Genomic DNA, 23,771 nt, shown 5'->3' on the forward strand with positions numbered 1-23,771 from the left:
TGTGCCGTGCCAGCCTTCATAGGTGCACACTAACAGCACTTGCCGCTACAGTCTGTCAAGGCTCTGTCTTGTGCCAGTCATTTCCTTCAGTCAACCCATGGCACCTCGGTCTTTCCCGTGATCTCCTGCCAGCAGCGAGACTTCCACACTTCACGTGATGGCCTCAAGGTGCACCTAACCTGGCACGAGCGCTGTGGTGACGTTACCACCACTCGGTGGCGAACGGCGGCTATCGTTGTTGTCGTTGCGTAGTGTCGTGGTTAAATGAGCACCTGTTGCAGTGTGCAAATATCAACACCGGGGAGACAAAGGTAGCTGGACGTGGTGTTGGCCCCCCACCGCCTCGTGGACCATGCCAGCCTTCACATCGGTGCTCGCTAGCGGCACTTGCCCCAAGAGCGAGTTAAAGGCTATACGGGGGATGTTTGTCTTTCAAGTTCCATTTATTAGGTATAGCCCTGTGAGCCATGCGGCTCTTGAGTCGGGTGCAACCGCAACAAACTAAATATGAACAGAGAAACATCTTAAAGCGACGACACGCAACAGAAGCATCCTGGATAAACCAGCAAATATTCCAGAAAAAAAACACCGCATTACAACGCTGTGTGCAAAAATACCAGTGTGATGCAGGGCAAACAATAACAACCATAGGGCAATTTAGATTAAAGTTATCAGGCCAACTCCGCTTTGTGGGACACACCTGTATCTCGGGCTGCACCACGGAGGATGTTCGCAGCAGCTGGATGTGGTTGATGGCGCTGGCGGTTTGTTGCTCCGTGTAGATGGTCTTCTCGCGGAACGTCGCCACCTCCACCACCGCCAAGCCGTTGAACTGTTGGAAGTCCAGCTCCAAGTAGCAGCTGCGCTCACGTGGATGGAAAGCGGAGCGCCGCTATGCATACATGACACTGCGCGAGGGGCTCAAGTATGTATATTCAACTTCTTCTTTCGCACCGTAAGTAACCAACCGTGCTAATCGGAGGTGCAAGGGAAGGACAACAAAGTAAACACAAAAAGCTGTTTTCAAGAAATGAGTTTGTCAATCTAGATTTAAAAGTGCAAAGCTCCAGTGGCCTCCTAATATCAGAAGAGCATTCTCGACGCCCGCAGATGAGCATCTGAAAGCGCATTATGCGGTGACTGTCTTTGTTCGATGGATGACCAGAGTTCACGTGATGGTTTATGTTTCATGACGTCTCGTCATCCGTCACAGAAACGGACGAATCAACGACTCTCTGGACAGCGCAGCACGACAAGCAATGTTGGAGGCCATTGTGTGGCAGCCCCTGCCTCCCAGTTGCCGGTGATGAAGCGCCACGCCGCAGACCCCCCCCGCGGTTAGGGTGGTCCGCCGAAGAATACGCCCACCTCAGACAACGATGCCGATTTTCGCAGAGGGCATTCACGGCTATTAAGCCGGAGCGTCAGGGCGACGGCGCTGTGCGGCGTCCACCCCGTGCATAACTGTCGAAAGGCACCTCAACGTGCACTGCTCGCCGCTCGTGTGGGAATCGAACCCAGGTTGTCGGAAAAAGGCCGCTCACCCGTGCGGGCGCGTAGGCTCACGCGTGCGTGTACCGGTGAGCAGCGAGCATACTCACGGCTGGCCGGCCACGAGCTGAACGGGGGGTGACCTCTGGGACGCGTCTTTAAAGTAGCTGTGGGTCACCCTGTTGCTGTAGGCAACCTTCACCTGCGGCGGGGGTGACGCACCGGAAAGAACGCGTGAGCGGGGCGGCGAGAGGAGCGGACGCGCGGCCACCGTCGCTCTCCAGCAAACGGCGCCTCCCCGACCGCGGCGACGTGAGCCGGGGGCGGCGGCGCCAACACGCAGGACGCGTGGCGACGTGAACGCGACGCGTCTGCGATGGGAGCGCGTGTGTCACGATGTCGTCTCTTATCGGTCACCGTCCTCGGGGTCGCTCGCAATCACAATCAGGTGTGTGCCGTACGATTGATTGACCCTCAGTTATTAAATACGCAACGCCTTTGTCGAATTAAAGGAGTGTTCAAAAGAAGGTATATTGTTTAAAAACGTAATTGTTTTATTTGCCAGGTTAAGTCCACTGAGCTGTTAGCTCTGTTTGGGAGCTGACCTGGCCACACATGATAGCTCATTGCAGTGGCTTTATCACTACATGCAGGGATTTATAGCAACAGCCAAATCATCGAAATGCATGTTTCTAATGTGGAGGGCAAAACCAGAGGACCCGTAGAAAAATACACGTGACCACAGGGAGAGAGAAGATGCACACTCCAAATATACAAGCGTCAGGGTCGGGATCAGACCGGCGACCTCCTGCGTATCAAGCGACGGTTATGATATCTCCCTACCGCCTAATGTATTGCACTATTTTCCATGTGGATCGTTAAATAGTATGTTAGGATCATAAAATAAATACTCTATTGGAAGTGTCCAGTACCAAGTGTGATTCTGTGCCATATCAATTATCAAAGAACACGCAATTAAAGGCAATACTCTGTGACCATGCCACCAGCAGGCTGCCATGATGGTCCACAGGCCACACAAATGCCAGCTTGTCCTTGCTGTGCCTGGCGCGTTCTCTTGAAGCTGACGCACTCTCTGCCCACCATAAAAGCCTCCTAATCGCTGCCACTGGCTTTTTAAAAACAACATTTTAATCTGTATGATAGTGTGCTGTTTTTGAGTTGTACACCTTTTGGCGTCTTCTGGTCCAACACCAGTGGAGACTAGGCTCTAAGAAAAGCCGTCTCGGGTGTGGACCAATCAAATTCAAGGACAGTGCATATTATTATCAGAGTTGTCTTTTTGTTTGCATTTTGACTGCTTGTGTTGTGGTTATTGCAGACATGATGCCTTGAATAAAGGTGTCAGTTTTTTGTGCCAGTCAAAAGGGTAAAACCTATTACTATTACTGTATAACTGTGTCATATACACTATAGAGCACCAAGGTGGTGAAATGTTAATGACCTCACCTGGTATACAGAAGGTCGTGGGGTCGATCCCGACCTCACACCTGTTGTATATTCGAAGTCTGCATATCCTCTCCTGTGGTTGCGTGCATTTTTTCTCCGAGTCCTCCAGTTTTTCCCTCCACATTTAGAATCAACATCACGCGTTTAAGAGCATTTTGCTGCTCTACATTTCAACGTGATAAGCTATCCTTCTGCGATAACCAGGTCACTTCTGAAGAAGAGCTATATAGCTCAGTGGGCCTTCCCTGGTTTAGTTTATAGTTTACATAACTCAATTCCCAGAGCTGGCGGTGTGCTTAGCATTGCGCGTGCCTTGTCTGCCGGATCGCCGGATGGGCTGAGGAACAGCGCGCATTTGTCGTCCCCGCGCACGTAGAACTCGTAGCTGCCATTCTCGGGCGGCACGAAGAAGCCGGAGAAGCGCGCCGTGAAGTAGTTCCAGCCGGTGGCCCAGCGCTTCCACGTGGCGTCCACGGTGTCGAGCGCGTACCCCGGCGAGCTTGCGTTGAGCAGCGCGATCTTCTCGAAGCTCTGCGGTTGTGAACCGTTCCAGGTCTCCAGGCGCAGCCCTCGCCCGCCTGCGTCGTCGCGCACAAGAGACACGGGGACGGTTGATCGTCGGCCGCCACGGTTTTAATGGGGAGCGGGTGATAATTCCTCAGGGGGAAGGAAACCATAAAACTAAAAACTTGTTTTTATTTTACCACGTCCAAGTCCCGCCGAGCTGTGTGGCTCTTTTTCAGAAGCGACACGGCCACAAATTATAGCTCAACAAAGCGGCTCATCGCGTGGAAATGTATAGTGGATAAATACTCCGAACGCACAATGATTCTAAATGTGGAGGGAAAAAACAGGGGACTCGGATAAAAATCCACGCAACCACGGGGAGAGAGGCATGCAAACTTCAAATATACAGCAGGCGTTGGGGTCGGGATCAAACGCACGAACTCCTGCATACCAGGCGAGGTAGTTAAGGAGGCAAATAGTAGTTTGCTTTGTTTAGTAACTTGAGTACTCCGCGCACGGCGAGGCTCGCGGTGATGTTGTGCGAAGCGTTCGGCAGCCCTCACGACGTTTGGGGCTGTGGCCGAACTTGGCGACGGGAAAAACCGCGACAAATAAGGAGACAAGCCACGGTGAGAACGGACGCCTCCGGAAACTGAACCGTGCTCCATCACAAAAACATGTTGCGTTATCATAAAACCAGCATGAATAACTTGTTCTTGACAAACTCCGAATTAGATTGTATTACGTGTCAGCTTTATTTACTTTGCTAGGTAAGAGCCGAGTGAGGCGGCGTTGGGCTGTGTGTTACCTGTGCGGCGAGTTGTGGTGTTAACTGCGTGTGTGTGAGTTAGCGCGTGTGGCGGAGGGTCGTGAAGGACGCTACTACTGGGCAGTTGGAGGCAGTCACCCTCCAGCAACAACAAAGGGCAGAGGAGCGATGCTCGCAACAATGAGCGGAGCCTAAAACACAGCAAGTTGGCACAGTAGAGGGCACAGGTGGTGCATCTGCCGGTCATCTCAGTCAGTCAACCCATGGCACCTGGGTCTGTCACGTGACCTCCTGCCAGCAGGTCTTCAACACGTCACATGGCCTTGAAGTGCACATAGCCTGGCACAAGCGCTGTGGTGACGTCACCGCCACTTTGTGGCGAATGCCAGTTGTTGTTGTTCTGTGTGGGTAGTTGTAGTGTAGTGGTTAGCACTGCACTGCGCTCCAAACATCGCGACCCAAGTTCGATTCCCGCTCACGCCCAACATCAGTGATGAATATCTAAATCGGTGAACCTCCCAGGGTCGACTCAGCCTTAAATGAGTACCTGGTGCATTGAGTCAACACCCAACACCTCGAGCTCTGTGTTGGCCTTCACAGCACTTTCACCAGCCATCTGTCAAGGCTATATGGGGATGTTTGTCTTTGTTTGGTGTTACCTGTATAGAAGGTCGCGTTGGAGGGCACGAAGCGTTGTGTCCGACATGTGATCTGTGTGTCCGTAACAGCCGTCACCAGACACTTGCGCCCTGCACACGACATGGAAACAAAATGAATAAACTCTAGGAGGCCACAGCTAACGTCACGACAAGGAATCCCGACCTGGGGATCCTGCGCTCGGTTATTTTGGCGCAGCTAGGCTTGCTATGGCACCAGGAAGCTAGTGGCAAGGTGTGAGCGCCCACTTCTCAGGGAGGAGTGACACACCAAGGGGGAGTGGCACCGCCACCCTCCTGCCCCAGAGAAGACTCCGCTGATCCAAGCTCCACATATGGCACCAAGTCACCATTGTTTCGGCTGGGGTTGTCGCCTGTCTGGGTTTCATCTGGACATGTCAGGAATTGACATGGTCTGTGTCCGGGTGGCATGAACTGGTTTGTGCCGTGATCCGGTAGCGGCATTGCTGTGTTGAACTTTACCACAGGAGACTGCAGAGTGTTCAATGTAGACCTAGGCCGACTGAAAACTGTGTCCGGGTTGTTCTGTGGAGAAGGTGGTCACTCTCGACCTAGCTCAGGCTTCGTGAGGGGCACCTTAGAGGAGCTGAGCTCCGCGGGGAAGATGCCACTTGAGTGACCGTGCACCACAACATGGAATTCCGTGTTGTTGGACATTGCAACACAGTGAGGGGGGGGGGGGGGTGTTTGTGGCAAAAAAACACCATGACAACGGGAGCTTAAGCAACCATTGCTACTTTACATTTTAGAGGAAAAGTGCGGTCAAACTTAGAAACTGCCTTTGCATCCAATGAGTACACAATGCATCTGCTTCGTGTGACGGCACCGGGCCACAGGTCAATCCGCACGGACGGCCTGGGGTCCGCTGCATTGACACGGGGATGACCCCCGCATTACGGCCTCAACCCGAACTCGTCGACAGCAGCGGGTACGGAGACATTGGCGGCTCGATGGGTCCAGGACAGGAGCGGCTCAGTGAGGGCCGGAACAACACCCTACCTCCGACGAGGACGCGGACAGGAGCGTCCGTCTGGTCAAAGAATCGCCCGGTGACCGTGAGCAGAGTTCCGCCCTCCAGGCTCCCTGCCGCCGGAGACACGGCAGCCACCTCTACCGGGACACACGAGGCTCGGGGTGGGACACTGGACGCGGCACAGCGGGTGCGGCACAATTGGCGCCCCGCACGTCAATTCTAGTCAAGGCGCATCCGCCAACTAGTGAAATCATACCCATGCATCGGTCACGACTGCTGCACTCCCCTTCTAAGACAGCAAAGGCATCTTCGAGCAACTAATTATCATGCATCTGATTATGACATCTAATTATCATCTAATTATCACCCATTTAATGATTACGCATCTAATTTCACACATCTAATTATCGGGCTTATAATTATCAGGCGTCAAATCATCTAATTATCACGCATCTAATTATCATATAATCGTCACAGATATAATTATCGCACGTATAATTTATTGCACAGGTTTGAGTTTGAGCTGGAGTATGCAGTCAAAGTACTTTGCGACATGATTGGCGATACTTTACTCTCGCGTGCAGCCACAGTGCTGCCCAATGGCGAGGTGCAGGCGACCCAACCCCACGCCGATCCCCTGCAGTGCGATCACCACGCGCCCTTCGCTCACGCAAAGAGCCACACTCACCCGCGTATGACTGGAACATTGACAGCTTATTAAGGGCCGACACAAGGAACGTGCTTTTGTCCGGCAAGGATCTGCGTACACGCACACGCGCACACAAAGATCCCCCGTGTAGCCTTTAACAGACTGCTGGTGCAAGTGCTGTTACTGTAGCAAGCACCTATAAAGGCGGAACAATATACAGGGGGTGGGTGGCCAGGGCCGCGCCTGGCCGCCTTTGTCACCCCAATGCTGACGTTTACACGCTGTACCAGGTACTCATTCAAGGCTGAGTCATCCTAGGGGAGGCCCCAGCACTGGTTCAGATATTCATCACCGATGTTGGCTGTGAGCAGGAATCGAACTCACGTTAACAAAGTTTGTGGCGCAGTGTGCAAACCACTACACTGCCGTTCCCCACACACACACAAAGATACACGCTCGTGCTCCAATGCACATACCCTCCAGCACGCGATATTGTGTACGTACGCGTATACGCACATAACACCGCGAAGCTAAGGTGCTACGACCATCAATGATTTGGTCGGAAAATCAAAAGTAGTTTTTACCTTCCAAAGTCATCACTGAGAATGAAGCTCACGTTCAAGTGCCCTAGAAAAAGACAACCCAAACGCTCCGGTTAGCACCATGGCCAAGCGTCCAGGACACGTTCCAACTTCTCCGTTGCCGTGGGCAAGGCAACAATTCCGTTACACTTTTATTAAAATTCATGTACCAGGGAAGAAAAAATATTTAAAAAATACGGTCACGGTGGCCGGCAGTGAAGGAGGAATCTATTCTGGTGTGGTTCGACAGACACTTGATTAAAATTTGAGATTTTTTGTGATGACTGTGACCTCCGGGACAAAATCACAGCCTTACAAATGTGCAATATAATATTTTACATTATTACACCAGTGCCAAGAAAAAGTTTGTGAACCCCAATGGTGATTATGGAAATATTTGAATAAAACCCGGTCTTTTCCTAAATATCCAATAAGGTTTATATTAAGCAATTCCATGTATTTTTTTTTAACAAAACGATGTATAAATTAAACAAACAGTGAGTTGACAATAGGTTTTCCCCTTTTTTCTGGCAAAAACACCAAACTGAAACCTTTTACAAGGAATCATATCTGCATTAACCATGGTTAATGTAAAAGGTTTCAGTTTGGTGTTTTAACATATTAACACCTGTTTGTTGCCAGAAAAAAGGGGAAACCCTATTCTCATATTTTGGTACTGGCAAAGGAGGTCCAATGATGAAACAATGAATTCTTAAGGTTCAGGGTATGTGCAAAAGTAAGTGAACCCCTGATTTCATTATCTCAATGAAAGCAATGATTATAATCAGGTGTTTAAATAATTATGCATATCTTCAGGGGTGAGTTTGAGAGGCCCCACCCTATACAAAGATCAGAAACTTTGTCAGTTTAGTCTTCACCATACAGGTGTGTAGAAACAAGTCATGCCACGATCAAAACACATCTCTGAAGACCTCAGAAAAAGAGTTATTGATGCTCATCAGCCTGGAAAGGGTTACAAAACCATTTCTAAGGATTTGGGGCTCCAACGATCTACTGTTAGACAGACAGTCTACAAATGGAGAAAGTTCAAGACCAGAGTCACTCTACCCAGGAGCAGTCGTCCTTCCAAAGTCTCTCCAAGAACAACCGTAAAATCATCAAGGATGTCACAAAGAACCCCAGAGAAACATCCAAGGATCTGCAGGCCACTCTCGCCGTGGCTAATGTGAGTGTTCATGGCTCAACTATCAGAAAAAGACTGAACACGAATGGGTGTTCATGAAAGGATAGCAAGGAGAAAACTACTGCTCCCTAAAAATAACATTGCTGCCTGTCTGAAGTTCATCGAAGAGCACAGTGTTGATCCACAAGACTTCTGGAATTCATAATAAAGGTTTTTGGGTTAGATCGCGTTATTTATAAATGTGTCGTAACCCTCCACCACCCGACACGGCCAATCAGCAAAAAAAAGTGTCACGTTGACAAAAGACAAATAGTTCACTACTTTAGCCCACCGGTGTGTTGAAGAGTGAATCCGCAACATTTACAGTTTGAGTACGACGTTTCGCTGGTAATTACATCCAGCATCATCGGGCAATTCGCCAAAATGGTAAAGCCCTCACTTGCTCCCGGTCTTAAATAGAGCAGCAGGGTGACGTCATCATTTAACTCACTTCAGGTGCAGTGATTTGTCTTTTGTCAACGTGACACTTTTTTTTGCTGATTGGCCGTGTCGGGTGGTGGAGGGTTACGACACATTTATAAATAACGCGATCTAACCCAAAAACCTTTATTATGAATAATATTGGTCGCGAAAGCCTAAGTGTTAAACTGACTTCTGGAACAATGCTCTCTGGACAGACGAGTAAAAGGTAGAATGTTTTGGCCTCAGTGAGAAACGTTATCTTTGGCGAAAACCAAACACCGCTCTCGAATAGAAGAACCTCATCCCAACCGTCAAGCGTGGTGGTGGGAATGTGATGGTTTGGGGCTGCTCTTGCTGCATTAGGACCTGGACGGCTTGCCATTATCGACACAACCATGAATTCTGCATTGTATCAGAAGTTTCAAGAGGAGAATCTCAGGCCATCCGTCCGTGAGCTGAAGCTGAACCGAAAGTGGGTCTTTCAGCAGGACAATGATCCTAAACATACAAGCAAATCTACAAAAGAATGGCTGCAAAAGAATAAATTATGTGTGTTACAATGGCCTAGTCAAAGTCCAGACATAAACCCCATCGAAATGTTGTGGCAGGACCTGAAGCATGCTGTCCATGCAAGGCAACCCTCAAAATGTCACCGAGTTTAAGGAGTTCTGAAAGGAGGAATTGACCAATATTCCTCAAATCCGATGCGAGAGATTGACCAACGGTTGCAGGAAGTGCTTAGTTGCAGTCATTGCTACTCAAGGGGGTATCACCAGTTACTGAGTGTAAAAGTTCTCATACTTTTTCACACGTGGTGATTGAATGTAGAATCATTTAAGAATGAACAAATGTTGAAAGTGTATCACCTTTTCGTGTAATTTGTTTCATCAGGTTATCTGTATCTATTATTAGGACTTAGAAAAAAACTTGATTTGGAGCTTTCGTGACTGCAGGAATTAATCTTTGGTTCTTTAGGTAAAGTCACGTTATTATTTCATTTATTATTTTCTTTCTACGTGACTTTACCGAAAGAACCAGAGATTATTAGTACTTAGATTAAGAACTAATAACATTTTAGAATTGAAATATGTAAAAAATGTGAAAATCCTAAGGGGTTCACAAACAATTCCTCGGCGAGTAGTGATACAGGGCGTTCTGTGTGTGCTGTGTGTTCTGTGTGTACTGTGTGCACTGTGTGTACTGTGTGCACTGTGTGTACTGTGTACTGTGTGTACTGTGTGTTGTGTGTACTGTGTGCACTGTGCGTACTGTGTGCACTGTGTGTACTGTGTGCACTGTGTGTACTGTGTGTTGTGTGTACTGTGTGCACTGTGTGTACTGTGTGCACTGTGTGCACTGTGTGATCTGTGCGTTCTGTGTGTTCTGTGTGTTGTGTGTACTGTGTGCACTGTGTGTACTGTGTGCACTGTGTGTTGTGTGTACTGTGTGCACTGTGTGTACTGTGTGTACTGTGCGTACTGTGTTCACTGTGCGTACTGTGTGTTGTGTGTACTGTGTGCACTGTGCGTACTGTGTGCACTGTGTGTACTGTGTGTACTGCAATGAGACTTGTTGCACTGTGTGTACTGTGTGTTGTGTGTACTGTGTGCACTGTGTGTACTGCGTACTGTGTGTACTGCGTACTGTGTGCACTGTGTGTACTGTGTGTACTGTGTGCACTGTGCGCACTGTGTACTGTGTGCACTGTGTGTACTGTGCGTACTGTGTGCACTGTGTGTACTGTGTGTTGTGTGTACTGTGTGTACTGCGTGCACTGTGCGTACTGTGTGCACTGTGTGTACAGTGTGTACTGTGTGCACTGTGCATACTGTGTGTACTGTGTGCACTGTGTGTACTGTGTGTACTGTGCGTACTGTGTGCACTGTGTGTACTGTGTGTTGTGTGTACTGTGTGTACTGCAATGGGACTTGTTGCACTGTGTGTACTGTGTGTACTGTGCGTTGTGTGTACTGTGTGCACTGTGTGCACTGTGCGCACTGTGTGTTGTGTGCACTGTGTGCACTGTGTGTACTGTGTGCACTGTGTGTACTGTGTGCATTGTGTGTACTGTGTGTACTGTGCGTTGTGTGCACTGTGTGTACTGTGTGTACTGCAATGGGACTTGTTGCACTGTTGCACTGTGTGTACTGTGTGTACTGCAATGGGACTTGTTGCACTGTTGCACTGTGTGTACTGTGTGTACTGCAATGAGACTTGTTGCACTTGCCAATGTAGGTGCTGGTGATATTGCAGGACAAGTAACCCTTGTCGCTTTTTTCATTGTCCAGCTCCAGGCGGTACCTGTGCACATCACACAGCTCATCAGGTGGTGCATCACGTGGTACACAATACGGTAACACAGCGCATCAGGTGGTGCATCACGTGGTACACCATACGGTAACACAGCGCATCAGGTGGTGCATCACGTGGTACACCATACGGTAACACAGCGCATCAGGTGGTGCATCACGTGGTACACCATACGGTAACACAGCGCATCAGGTGGTGCATCACGTGGTACACCATACGGTAACAACACAGAGCGCATCAGGTGGTGCATCACGTGGTACACCATACGGTAATAACACACGGCGCATCAGGTGGTGCATCACGTGGTACACCATACGGTAACAACACACAGCTCATCAGGTGGTGCATCACGTGGTACACCATACGGTAACAACACAGCTCATCAGGTGGTGCATCACGTGGTACACCATACGGTAACATCACACAGCTCATCAGGTGGTGCATCACGTGGTACACCATACGGTAACAACACACAACGCATCGCACAGCACAAACCGTTACTGCCCTGTGCGTCGTGCACAGCAATACCAGGCACGCGGAGCAACATCATGCACCACAGCAAGCATGAGAGACTCGCCACAGTGGCTAGGAGACGTTAACTACCTCGCCTGGTATGCAGGAGGTCGTGGGTTCCATCTCAACCCTGACGCCTGCTGCTGTGTATTTGGAGTTTGCGTGCCTCTCTCCTCGTGGTCACGTGGATTTTTCTCCAGGTCCTTCGGTTTTTCACGCCACATTTAGAATCAACGTGCGTTTAGAGTATTTGGCTGCTATAAATGTCCACGTGATAAGCCACTTCCTTGAGCTATCGTGTTTGGCCAGGTCGCATCTAAAAAAAGAGCTATGTAGCTCAGCGGGGCGTTACATGGTAAAATAAAAAATAGTTCAGTAATAGTAGTAGACTCATTGCCTGACGACAACACCAGCGAACGGCGGGCAACCACAGCAAATGCCAGCGCACTTAGTGGCACTGCCTATGGCCGTAACCGAATTAAGTGACAAAGCAATCTGAACAAGTGGATGCAAGTGGGGGTTCTCCCATCACCACGTTCTTGAGTGATATCAAGCATGGAGCCACATGTAAAAAAAAAAGTCCACGATAGCCAATGTCTGTGAAAAAGAGCCTTATAGCTCATTCCATTTCTCCAGTATGAACACATTCCTGCGGAGGGAGCTGGTAGGAACGTTGGGTTGCTCGGTCAATGGCCATGGTCAACGGCGGCACCACGTGGTGTATTCCGCACAATATGCCCGACTGTGAGGGGGGGCACAAGCCGGCGTGAGTAGGTTAAACGTTGAGTTTTATAAGGGCACCACGGGGTGACCAGCCCCTCCCCACCCAGCCCCACCCCTCCCACCCCCCACCCAGCCCCACCCTCCCCACCCAGCCCCTCCCCACCCTCCCCACCCAGCCCCTCCCCACCCTCCCCTCCCCACCCAGCCCCTCCCCACCCACCCTCCCCACCCTCCCCACCCAGCCCCTCTCCACCCAGCCCCACCCCTCCCATCTTTGTATGCACGACGGACGGACGGACACAATAATCCCCTGTGGGCTGCTGGTGTAGTAACCAGGAGGTTCCTACCAGTAATAAATATTATCATTATTCCGAGAGAGAAAGCAGCACAGTGAGACTGCGGACGGCTTCTCTGCACGTGTCGCTCACGGGAGTTCCCTCCCGTGAGCGACTACCAGGGTGAAACAGCATGTCCTGAAACATTTCACAAGCCAGGAGGAAACGGATTGTGGCAGCATTACGATTCTCATCAGCCGGATATCCCAGCAATCTGCTAAAAGCCTAGATGTTTACGTATGATAAATGATAACGATGCAGCTTGACATTGCAATTACACGGGAACAGCATCAGCTTGGTGAGCAGAGCATCATTAGTCAAAGTGGTTAAACTAAACCACACCAATTATTATTTTGTGTTGCGCATTACAGAGATTTGCGTCAAACTATACATCTGGCAGTGCATCAGCAGCTGTTCAAGGGAGCCCAGACTCTTGCTGACGAGCAAACCGGTCCAGGGTTATCCTGATGGGATGCCTGAAAAACACTGAAGGTTTAATTTTTAATGAAGGTGACGGATACGGGGAAGGAGGCGAACTGTCCGCTGATTGAATGTGCGTGTTGAGCATTTGCATTTCGAGCGAGCGACGTGATTCGACGGCACATCCGAGGAGGCGGTCTCCCACGTGCACACAAACAACCGTGGCGCGCACTCGAGACTCGGGACATCCGCGCGCCGTCATCGCGCAAGAACCTGCTACCCCCGCTCAAGATTCACTTGAGAGGTTGCGACACAAGCGCGGTGGTCGCGGTGCCGCGTCGCAGATATGTCGCTCAGGCAAGAAGTTGCAGGTTGCGCCGTCAGCCCCCGCCGGGCCGAGTGGAAGTGGGGTGCGCACTAGGGAGCTCACCGCAGCGGCACACGGCGACGTCTTGAGAAATATTATGCGAGTCACTGGCCCGCCGATGTATATTTAGGTTCGTCACGATTAACTTCTCTGGGTAAACACAAACGCTTGTCCCCCCGGCGCACGGGGGGCACCTCTCTCTCCATGCGCCCTTCGCTGTGCTTTTGTCTCAGGCACGCGGCCAGGTGCAACGCGGCGTACCCGATGGGTTTGCAGGAAATAATCACGTAAACTACATGCCCTTTGGTTGTTTCGGTAAAGTCACGTAGGTAAAAATAAAAAAATATAAAGTTAATCAAAGCACGACGTTTCGGAGGCAGCACAAGCTTCCGTCATCAGGTGTAACTAGCACAGCGAAATTACTGTAAAGAGAGCTATTTTGTAAGAAGAGAAATAGCTCTCATTTGTGCTAGTTACACCTGATGACGGAGGCTTGTGTTGCCTCCGAAACGTCGTGATTTGATTAACTTCATTTTTTATTTTTACCCACGTGACTTTACCGAAAGAACCAAAGAGTATGGATCACTGCAGTCACGAAAACTTTAAATCATGGAAACTACATGCCCTGACAATGCACCCCACGTGATATTATCAATTTATTGTTTAGTCCTCATCACATTATTTTTTAAATTAAATTACATTTTACAGATTTTATTCCCAAACGTATTCATAATGAAAGGCATTACATTGCAAGTGACTGAGTGCTTTACATTTGAAAATCATAATTTCCTGAATCGGAAGGGATATTTTTCGGGACAGGATACAGTGTTGGTGAAAGTTCCAACATGAATTGCAATACCGTAGGGGTAAACCAGCCCGTCTGTTATCCGTGGATACACAATGAGGCTCCACGCAGGCGTGCTGCAGTGACTATGGTGGGGATGTCGTGCACCAACGTTACAACACTCTCACGCGCGTCGACTTCGCAAGCAGAGGAAAGCCGGTGTCAGTTGAGGATATAGCAAGAAATAAGTTGACGCTCGTGTTATGCAACCACGGGCGAGAGCTCAAGAGAGCAGGATAGGCATCTCATTTGCAAGAGTGACCCTGGGTCACCACAATGACAAATACAAAAATATATATCTACATCGGTCAAGAAATTAGAAATCGGAACGAAAACAACCAGAAGTGCACAGGAGGATTGCGGCGCTGTCCGTGATTACATTTTTTTTCGGTACAATTCCCCGCGTAGCATGAACTCGTGATTTCCAGCAAAATGACAGCGAGCTTCACGTCGCACGTATGACACAGAAGGCAGCAGGGCTTTCGAGAGAACAATAATCTCACAGCTGTTGTTGCCAGTGTGTGTGCATGTGTGGATACAGGCAGAATGCTTCTGCTGTCCGTGCTGTCTTTCACGAGAGAACGCAAGTGGAGATGTTGTGACTAAATGAACACCGAGACGTGTGCGCATGTAACTCAAACTAAACAAAAAAAAATAAACTCTTTTTCATTCTACCAGGTAAGGCCCACTAAGCTATAAAGCTCTTTTTCAGAAGCAACCTGGCCACAAATAATATGTCAACAAAGTGGCTCATCGTATGGATATTTAAAGCAGCCAAATACTCCCAACGAATGTTTGTAAATGTGGAGGGAAAAACCGGAGGACCAAGATACAAATCCATACGACCACGGTGAGAGAGACATGCAAACTCCCAATATAGAGGCGTTAAGATCGAGATTGAAACCCACGACCTCCTTGTATGCCAGGCGAGGTAGTTAACATCTCGCCAACATGGCGCCCTGCCACGGCCGTGCACATGGATCGCACGCCACGCGGCTCAGCGGCAGTGCGAGTGGCTCGCAAAGCGAAAATCCGCAAGTTCTAATCCCCGTCGAGGGGCTGACTCATCATCCCTGCGGGGCCGATACAACAACAAAAAAGGTTACAACTTTGCGTGGAAATCATCAACGTTTGGTGCCATGGAGAGCCTCGCCTGCACCCATGGGAAGAACAGAAGGTGAGCACCAAATGCCTCTGTGCACATTCGAAGAAGCAGGAGATGGCTCAGAATGAGCGTGAGGTATCCGCGCAGTGAGTGTTGCGCTCCACCGCCCCCCGTCTACCCACCCCGGTGCTGGAAAGCGGTGAACACGTGTCCGTGAAAATTATGATCACGTGAAGTATAAGTGTCGTGCCAAAGTAAGGGTAGCCTGGGCGTGCGCCTGCCCTTCATAAGGAGTTGCGGAAGAGAAATCGAGAGAAAAGGCAGTGATTCCAATTCCAATGCTCAACCCAATGCTGGACCCCATGCTTAAACCCACGCTTAAAGCAACGCAACGATTAACGTACAGCGATTACGGAATCCACGCTCTCCATCGGTTGGTCATTGTTGTGACATTGCTTCTTCCCGTTGGGTATATTAGGCTCGTGCGTGCATAATCCCTCCGTTAGAAACTGTGCATCGCAGACATTCATTCTGTCGCACACCGCACCGCCAGCTCGCCGTGCCCATGCAGCATCGCGTGCGGTGGGCGCGAGCTCAGGAGCAGGTGTCGAGGACAATTGTGGGATTTGCGACGGAGCAATTAGGCTGATAGAAAAAATTAAATCGGACTGGTACAATGAATTCATTATTTTACGTTTAGTGACTTGCTTACCATTTTCACTATTTTGCACTCCTATCGTGTTTTGTTGTATTGTTTGTTGCTGTAACTTTCTGGGCCCCGTGCTCATGCTGGACATCTTCAAAAAAGAGCTTCATAGCTCATCGGATTCCTCCTACAGTCTAAACAAAGATTGTCATTCTGACGCACGATGCAAGCGGGGTGTGGGGCCTTACTGCAGAAACAAACACGAAAACACACGCAGCGTGGACCAAGTGATCCCATGATGCAGGTTTTTTTGGGGTAGATCGCGTAAATATATACGTGTCGTTAAACCTGCCACCACCCGACACAGCCAATTGGTAAGGTGTGTCATGTCAACAGAACGTGCCAATTCGTTACTGGTACAGCACACCGATGTGTTGGAGAGCAAAGCCCCCAAAAAAATATATTATGGATAATATTGGTCACGAAATACTCCGTGTTAAATCAAAGCAATCCCAGCGGCTTGGAGTAGCAGCTGCTGAAGAGGAGTCACACGCATGCACAGATAGAGTCTCTGTGTACGTACAAGTGAAGTGCAGGCAATGGTGGAGTCACAGGGTCATAGGTGTGACGGGTGAAATGCGTGGTCGTAAGAGTAGTGAAGAGCGAGTGACCTTTGTCTTTAATGGGGAGCAGTGATGTCGTGGTTAGCGGGCTGCCCTACGAACCTGGCTACCCGAGTTCGATTCCCGCTCATGGCAAACATCGGTGATGATTATCTGGGGGATCTTTGCATTTGTCTCTGGAGTGAGTAGTAAGTGATGAGTAGTGAGGAGTAGTGGAGAGTGGGGGGGTGAGGAGCATGCTCTCTGTACTCGGCGTGTGAGCGAACGAGCGAGTGAGTGCTGTGTGGCTCACTCACAGGGAGTCGGAGTTGGGCAGCAGCAGCTCGCAGGGCATGCCTCCCGCATATGCCCTGTGGGGCACACACACACACAGAGTCCCCACAGCCCCGCTCACTCTCGCCGCACCATCATGAACGCAGCACCCACCAGGGAGTGAATTAGGTTCTGCCGTGGCTGCAGGAGATTTTATAACACAGCATTTGCTCGCTCTCGTAAAGAGAAGCAACCAGACAAATAGGAAGGCAGCCGGTGGAAACAATTGCCCAAGCTCTGTAGTCTTATATAGTAAAAGTGTTATCAACCAATAAATGAGTGTTTACATGTGGGAGAAAACCAGAGTACCCAGAGAAAGCCCACGCGTGCGAGGGGGAAACACTCTATCCCACACAGAAAGAACAGGTGGAGTCAACATTTTCGCTGTACTGCCTTCTGGCAAGCCAGGGGTACGAATCCTCCTCGATGACCACGGGAAGGGAGTTTCACAGTGACCCTCGCTGCCTCCGCAGTGCTGGATTACAGGCCAGGTGCAAAGCCACCACCACCCGGCTAACACACACACATAAAGGTGTGCAGCATTGTTGCGTAGAAAAGCTCTCCAGACTACCGTCACAAAAAAGACTGAATGTATGGCGATAATGTCGTTTACGCCGCCATGTGTCTGTCCCAACGGGCAGCGGTGGGACAGAGACGCAACTATTTGACCAGCAGTGCAGAGCGAGGTGAACGCGAGATGGAGGAAGAGGAGCAGGTGGGCACCTCTGAACCCGAGTGGACTTCCCATTGGTGCTCAAGGCCACGTTGTTGCCGTACACGCTCGTGAACACGTTTCCTCGCAGCGTCACCACGGTGCCTGCTCACCACCGTCAACATAACCGTCGCCAACATCATCAACATAGTCACCGTCAAAATCACCATCATGTACACGCGCCCTCTCACCATCAACCATGTTACTCGCTCACCACCATCAACATCTCCCCGGTGAAACTGAAGTTAAACTTATATTTAAATAAACGCCAATGCCACAAACGAATTATTTGCAGATCGCTTCAGCTCATACGTCCACCGTGGATAACAAAGCAATTTAATTCAGATCGCGCTCAGACAAATGAGGGAACACTTTACACGAGGAACTGGAAAGTAGCAAATAATGATGTGTCCGTTCGTCCCAAACAAATATAAACATTAAATACCGGAGACGCATACTCTTTGGTTCTTTCGGTAAAGTCACGTAGGTGAAAAATAAATAATAAATACATATAAAAATTATATAACTAAACACATCACGACGTTTCGATTGCAACACAAGCAATCATCATCAGGTGTGACAACCACAGCAAGGATTTTTTTTTACTGAAGTGGGAGAGAGACCAGGGTTAGGGCAGTTAAATAAGTCAGAGAGGGGAGGAGGGTAGGGGGGGGTGCGAGGGGTGCGTGAACTGCAGGTACAATAGAGACGCTGGGAGTAAAAGGGCAACATGATTGTTGCCAAGATAGAGAGACCAGGGTTAGGGCAACAATCATGTTGCCCTTTTACTCCCAGCGTCTCTATTGTACCTGCAGTTTACGCACCCCTCGAACCATTCACCCCCCCTACCTCCCCCCCTCTCTGACTTATTTAACTGCCCTAACCCTGGTCTCTCCCACTTCAGTAAAAAAAAAAATTGCCTTGCTGTGATTGTCACACCTGATGACGGTTGCTTGTGTTGCAATCTAAACATCGTGATTTATTTCTATTATTTTTTATGTTTTTCTTATTATTTATTTTTCCACCTACGTGACTTTACCGAAAGAACCAAACAGTATGGATCTTTGCAGTCACGAAAACTTCAAATCTAGAATACAGGAGACACACTCAGAAACACAGCGATTAGAACGCCAATAAAGCATGCTAGTGTAGATGAGTAGTGGAGGACGTCATGTCACTCAGGGGGGTGAGAATGGATGATGTTAGAGGTTACGGGGGATATAACGGGGAACCCGTGACATAGAGGGGGTCATCGCGGAGGGCCAGGAACGGAGAGCGTTAGGGAGTTAGGATCCAGGGTAGGGGGAATCAGCGCCAGGTTAGAGTGATACTTCACCCGGCCGACCGAGTTGGATGATCCCTCGGTCGGTGCTGGGGGAAGATCACGTCTAGCCTGGGTGGAGCTAGGGACCTCCCAGTACCCTTCCCCTGGGGAGATATTAGGGTTGTCACCTGTTAGGTGTAAGCCTTTAATAAGTTACTGGCAGCAGCCCTTAATAAGCCTTGGCTTCCGCCCCTACTCAAGAACCGTATCAGCGTCGTCAGTTGCACCTCAACAACTGGTGCCAGAAGTGGTTTAGTTACGCGCCGCAATGTCTAAATCCGGCGCGAAACGAAAGTCTACGCCTGAGGTGCATCTGGGCGACAAGGACGTCAGCGAGGAAGAGCTGGTGATGATCCCGGAGACTGGGGCCCCGGTGATATTCCCCGCGGAGATGGTCCAGTCGGAGCTGGAGGAGGCGGCGGTCGGAGGAGCTGCCGCGCCGCCGTCGGACGAGTGGCGCGCCATCGTGGCCAGGCTGGAGACGCTGCAGCTCACGATGGCGCAGCTCGCCGTCGCGTTGGCAGAGGTGGGGGACCGCGTACACTCGGCGGGTGGTGATTTTCGCCGAAATTGCCGACATCGCGGCTCCAGCCGAAATTATGATTCCCGCCAACGCGCCGCCGGACGCGCCGCGGCAATCAGGCGCCATTTTTTATGCGCCGCCGGGTCCGGCCGCCATTGTTGGCGCGACGCCGGGACCAGCCACCATTGTTGCTGCAACGTGGGGACTGGCCGCCATGACACCTGTAATGGCCGCGCCCATGGGCGCTGCCGCTCCGGACGTCGCCGCCGGCATGAACGCGGGTGCGTTGCACGCCGCGATGGCAGCAGACATTATCTCTCCATCCACTAGCCCGTGGGGGGGCCCCATTGTGCTAGTCAAGAAACGGGACGGGAGACTCCGTTTCTGCATTGACTTCCGTAAGTTAAACAAGATTTCGGTGGCCGATGCATATCCATTGCCTCGCATGGATGATTCCCTCAACACCCTCTCGGGTGCACGGTTCTTTTCGACCCTAGATTTGCTCTCGGGGTTTTGGCAGTTGCCACTCGATGAGGTCTCTAGGCCCAAGACTGCATTCCGCACACCCCAGGGGCTGTTCCAATTCAATCAGCTTCCCATGGGTCTCCATTCGGCCCCGGCCACTTTCCAGCGTCTCATGGAGATGGTTCTGGTGGGGCTGCAGTGGGAATCTTGCTTAATCTATTTGGACGACGTGATTGTTTTTGGATGTACGTTTGACGAGCACTTGCAACGTCTTGAGGCAGTGTTCGTCAACGTGCGAGCCGCGGGCTTGAAGTTCAAACCACAAAAATGCCACCTTTTGCAACCATCGGTGAAATATTTGGGACATATTGCGAGTGCGTCAGGTGTTGCCATGGATATGGAGAAGACAGCTTGTTTCCGGACGTGGCCGACTCCCACATCTGTAGCTGGGGTGCGTAGTTTCATTGGCTTCGCATCGTACTATCGTCGGTTTGTCCACGATTTTGTGACTATTGCGAAGCCACTGCACGCACTCTCGGCCAAAGGTACAAAATTTCGCTGGGGGGTGGAGGAGGAAAACGCCTTTGTGGCGCTTCACACGGCCCTGACGGATGCGCCGCCCTTGGGGTATCCCGATTTCTCTAAACCCTTCCTCCTCGACACCGACGCCAGTGACACGGGCATTGGAGCCGTCTTGGCGCAGGTGATCGATGGGGTGGAACAGGTGGTGGCCTATGGCAGCCGCGTTTTGTCTCCCACTGAGCAGCGGTACTGCGTCACCAGGAGGGAGCTGCTGGTTATTGTTTTTTTTGTCCAGCTGTACCGGCCGTATTTGTATGGTCGCCGGTTCACCGTCCGGACTGACCATGCGGCCCTGCAGTATTCCCTGCGAATTGACCAACCCTCGGGTCAGCTGTCCCGCTGGCTCGAGGTGCTCCAGGAGTACCCCTTCGATGTCATCCGCAGGAAGGGGACTCGGCATGGGAATGCGGACGGCCTTTCCAGGCTGCCCCCGGACGGAGGGTGCATTTGTGCCCTGGATTCCAGCCGCTGTAAGGCCCCAGTGGACACCGCGGCCCAGTTGGTCGCATCGGCTGAAGCAGCACCCCCTCCAGGTGTGGCATCGCCTGTTGATTTCGGCCTGGGACTCCCCCGGGTGGTATGGTCTAAGTTGCAGATGAAGGATTCCTCTCTGCTGAGGCTGCGATGCCGTGTTGGGTCAAATGCCTGGAGCTCGGCTCTGTCGGCTGCCCCGGTGATCGCCGTACATCCTCCTCATGCGTTGGGATGCCCAGTTGGAACGCGTGTGGTGGTGCCTATTGGCTTACAGGGAAAATTGACCCGGGTCATTCATGAGAAACTTATGCACCTCGGCTACCATAAGACCTTGTTGACCCTTAAAGGGGATTACTATTGGCCGGGTGTGGAAGATGATGTGGCCCTGATTTTGAAAGGTTGCCACGACTGTGCGCGGAGGAAGGCCCCTGTTGGTCAGGATCGGGCCCCGCTGCAGTCCATCCGGGTTTCTCGTGTCAATGAGCTCGTGGCACTCGACATTCTGGAGCCATTCCCTGCATCCCAACGGGGCCATAGGTACCTCTTGGTGGGCGTGGAGTACCTCACACGTTGGCCTATGGCGTGGCCTTTGGTGGACCAATCGGCCACGTCCATCACTGAGGCGTTCGTTCAGGGGTACGTCTTTGACAAAGGGGCGCCAGAACAGCTCTTGACAGATCAAGGGCAGAATTTTTCTTCCTGTTTGCTCAAGGAGGTCTGTGACCTCCTTGGGATGAAGAAGGTCCACACCTCACCCTACCACCCCCAATCCGACAGGATGGTAGAACGATTAAACCGCACGCTCAAGTCCATGCTGTGTCATCACGTGAGCACGTCCCAATCGGACTGGGACCTGTTCATCCCCAGGGTGCTGGCCGCGTACAGGTTGGCTCCTCATGCCTCCATGGGGTTCTCACCATTTTATCCTCACGTACGGGAGAGAACCCGAACCCCCGATGCACGTCCAACTGGACCTCGGGCCAGCCAAAAAGGGTTCGCCTGTTCCCGTCCAGATGAGGATCGCGCTCGATCGGCTGCGCGAGGCGCGGCAGGCGGCGTTAGGTAATTCGGCCAGCCGGCAGGCGGCCACCGAGCGTCTGCCCAAACACCAGGCTGTCGGCCGCCCGTGGGAAAAGGGCCAGTTGGCGTGGCTGCACTGCCCCCAAGTGCCGGTGGGTACGTCTCCTAAATTACATCGCCCGTGGCAGGGCCCTGTCGAGGTCGTGGAGGTCCGCCGTCCGCAACGTGTCCGCATCCGGTGGGGCCGTCGTCACTGCATCGTGCGCCCGTCGCGGCTCAAGCGGGTGGTGCCGCCGGGGCTCCTTGATTCATCCCCATTTCCGGAGCGGTCGGCGATTGCTGCGTCCGACGAGCCGGGCCGCGGGGGTCGTGGTAACGCGAGCGATGCCCGTGTGTGTGTATGCCCGCAGAGCCACCGACAGTGACGCCGTCAACGGCGGGCCGTCCGGTGGGTGTCCCGGCGGCGACCCTGCCTCCCTCCAGGCCACCGCAAGCAATCGTCATCCGCCTGATGACGATTGCTTGCGTTTCGATCGAAACGTCGTGATATTTTTTATTTGTATTTCTATCTACGTGACTTTACCGATAGACCCAAAGAATGTGAATTCCTGCAGTCACAAAAGCTTTAAGTCAAGATTTAAACTGAACGATGTTTTATCTTACCCCACTGAGCTATATCACTCTTTATGCAGAAGCGACCTGGTCACAAATGATGGCTCAATTAAGGGGCTCATTATATGGAGATTTATAACGAAAACAGATTTTTCTAAATGTGGAGAGAGAAACTGGATGACCCGGAGGAAAATCCTCGCGACCAAGGGGAGAAAGTGCAAACTCCAAATATACAGGGTCGGGATCGAACCCACAACCCTCCTGCATCCCAGGTGAGGTAGTTAACATCTCGCCACTGTACATTCAGAAGAAGAAGGCCGAGCAATAAAACCCACACCGCCTTTTCTCCTCTCCACCGAGAACATGCAACAGAGTTTTGGAAACGCTGGTGGCTTGTGCGACCGAAAATGAGGGCAACTGGTGATTGCTGGAGGCGGGGGCTATGTGTACGTTTAGGTCACGCCCAGGAAATTTAGTGCTACAAAGATAAAGATGACATTTTTACTTTCAACTTTCGTGACTGCAGGAATTCTCATTAACATAGCCACTTCCGTGCCCTCTTTTAGGAAGCTGCTCTTCTATCTTACAGTTACATGCTAATTTCTCATATTAGCATCACTAGCCCCGGCCACTTCTTTATGACCCTTGAGCTACACCCATTTCAAACCATTTTAAAACAGTCTGCCTCAGCAGCAGACCATGCTTTCTCACCTGATGATGGACGCTTGTGTTGCGCCCGAAACGTCGTGATTTATTTTATTTTATTTTCCACCTACGTGACTTTACCAAAAGAACCAAAGAGTATGGATTCCTGCAGTCACGAAAGCTTCAAATCAAGAAGGAATTCATATTCTTTGGTTCTTTCAGTAAAGTCACGGAGATATAAAAATAATATTAATTTTATTTTATTTTTATTCACTTTCTTTTTTATTATTATTTATCTATCTACGTGACTTTACCGAAAGAACCAAATAATATAAAGATAAATATCCTCCGTATAGCTTTAACAGACTGTTGGGGCAAGTCCTGTTAGAGAGCACATATGATGGCCGGCACAACACATGAGGGGGTGGGTGGCCAGCACTACGCCTGGCCACCTTTGTCTCCCTATTAGCGATGTTTGCACACCGCACCAGGTATT

General features: G+C 50.8%; 1 protein-coding gene across 2 annotated transcripts in view; it reads right to left on the reverse strand.

The window, feature by feature from the left end:
- Positions 1–23,771, reverse strand: part of PKHD1L1 (PKHD1 like 1) — a 171,392-nt gene that overhangs the window by 129,598 nt on the left and 18,023 nt on the right. For both annotated transcript variants that reach the window (XM_032954632.2, XM_032954633.2), the window contains exons 7-16: positions 17,642–17,735; positions 16,903–16,956; positions 10,948–11,021; positions 7,118–7,160; positions 6,573–6,643; positions 5,911–6,021; positions 4,894–4,983; positions 3,271–3,536; positions 1,602–1,693; positions 701–860 (exon numbers count right to left, since the gene is read on the reverse strand). In XM_032954632.2, coding sequence (XP_032810523.2) covers positions 701–860; positions 1,602–1,693; positions 3,271–3,536; positions 4,894–4,983; positions 5,911–6,021; positions 6,573–6,643; positions 7,118–7,160; positions 10,948–11,021; positions 16,903–16,956; positions 17,642–17,735 — 1,055 coding nt within the window. The remainder of the gene's footprint in view (positions 1–700; positions 861–1,601; positions 1,694–3,270; positions 3,537–4,893; positions 4,984–5,910; positions 6,022–6,572; positions 6,644–7,117; positions 7,161–10,947; positions 11,022–16,902; positions 16,957–17,641; positions 17,736–23,771) is intronic.

Source organism: Petromyzon marinus, chromosome 15 (assembly GCF_048934315.1).
Source record: "Petromyzon marinus isolate PM22_M1 ecotype Great Lakes invasive population chromosome 15, UKy_Petmar_22M1.pri1.0, whole genome shotgun sequence".
NCBI classification, from domain to species: Eukaryota; Metazoa; Chordata; class Hyperoartia; order Petromyzontiformes; family Petromyzontidae; genus Petromyzon; species Petromyzon marinus.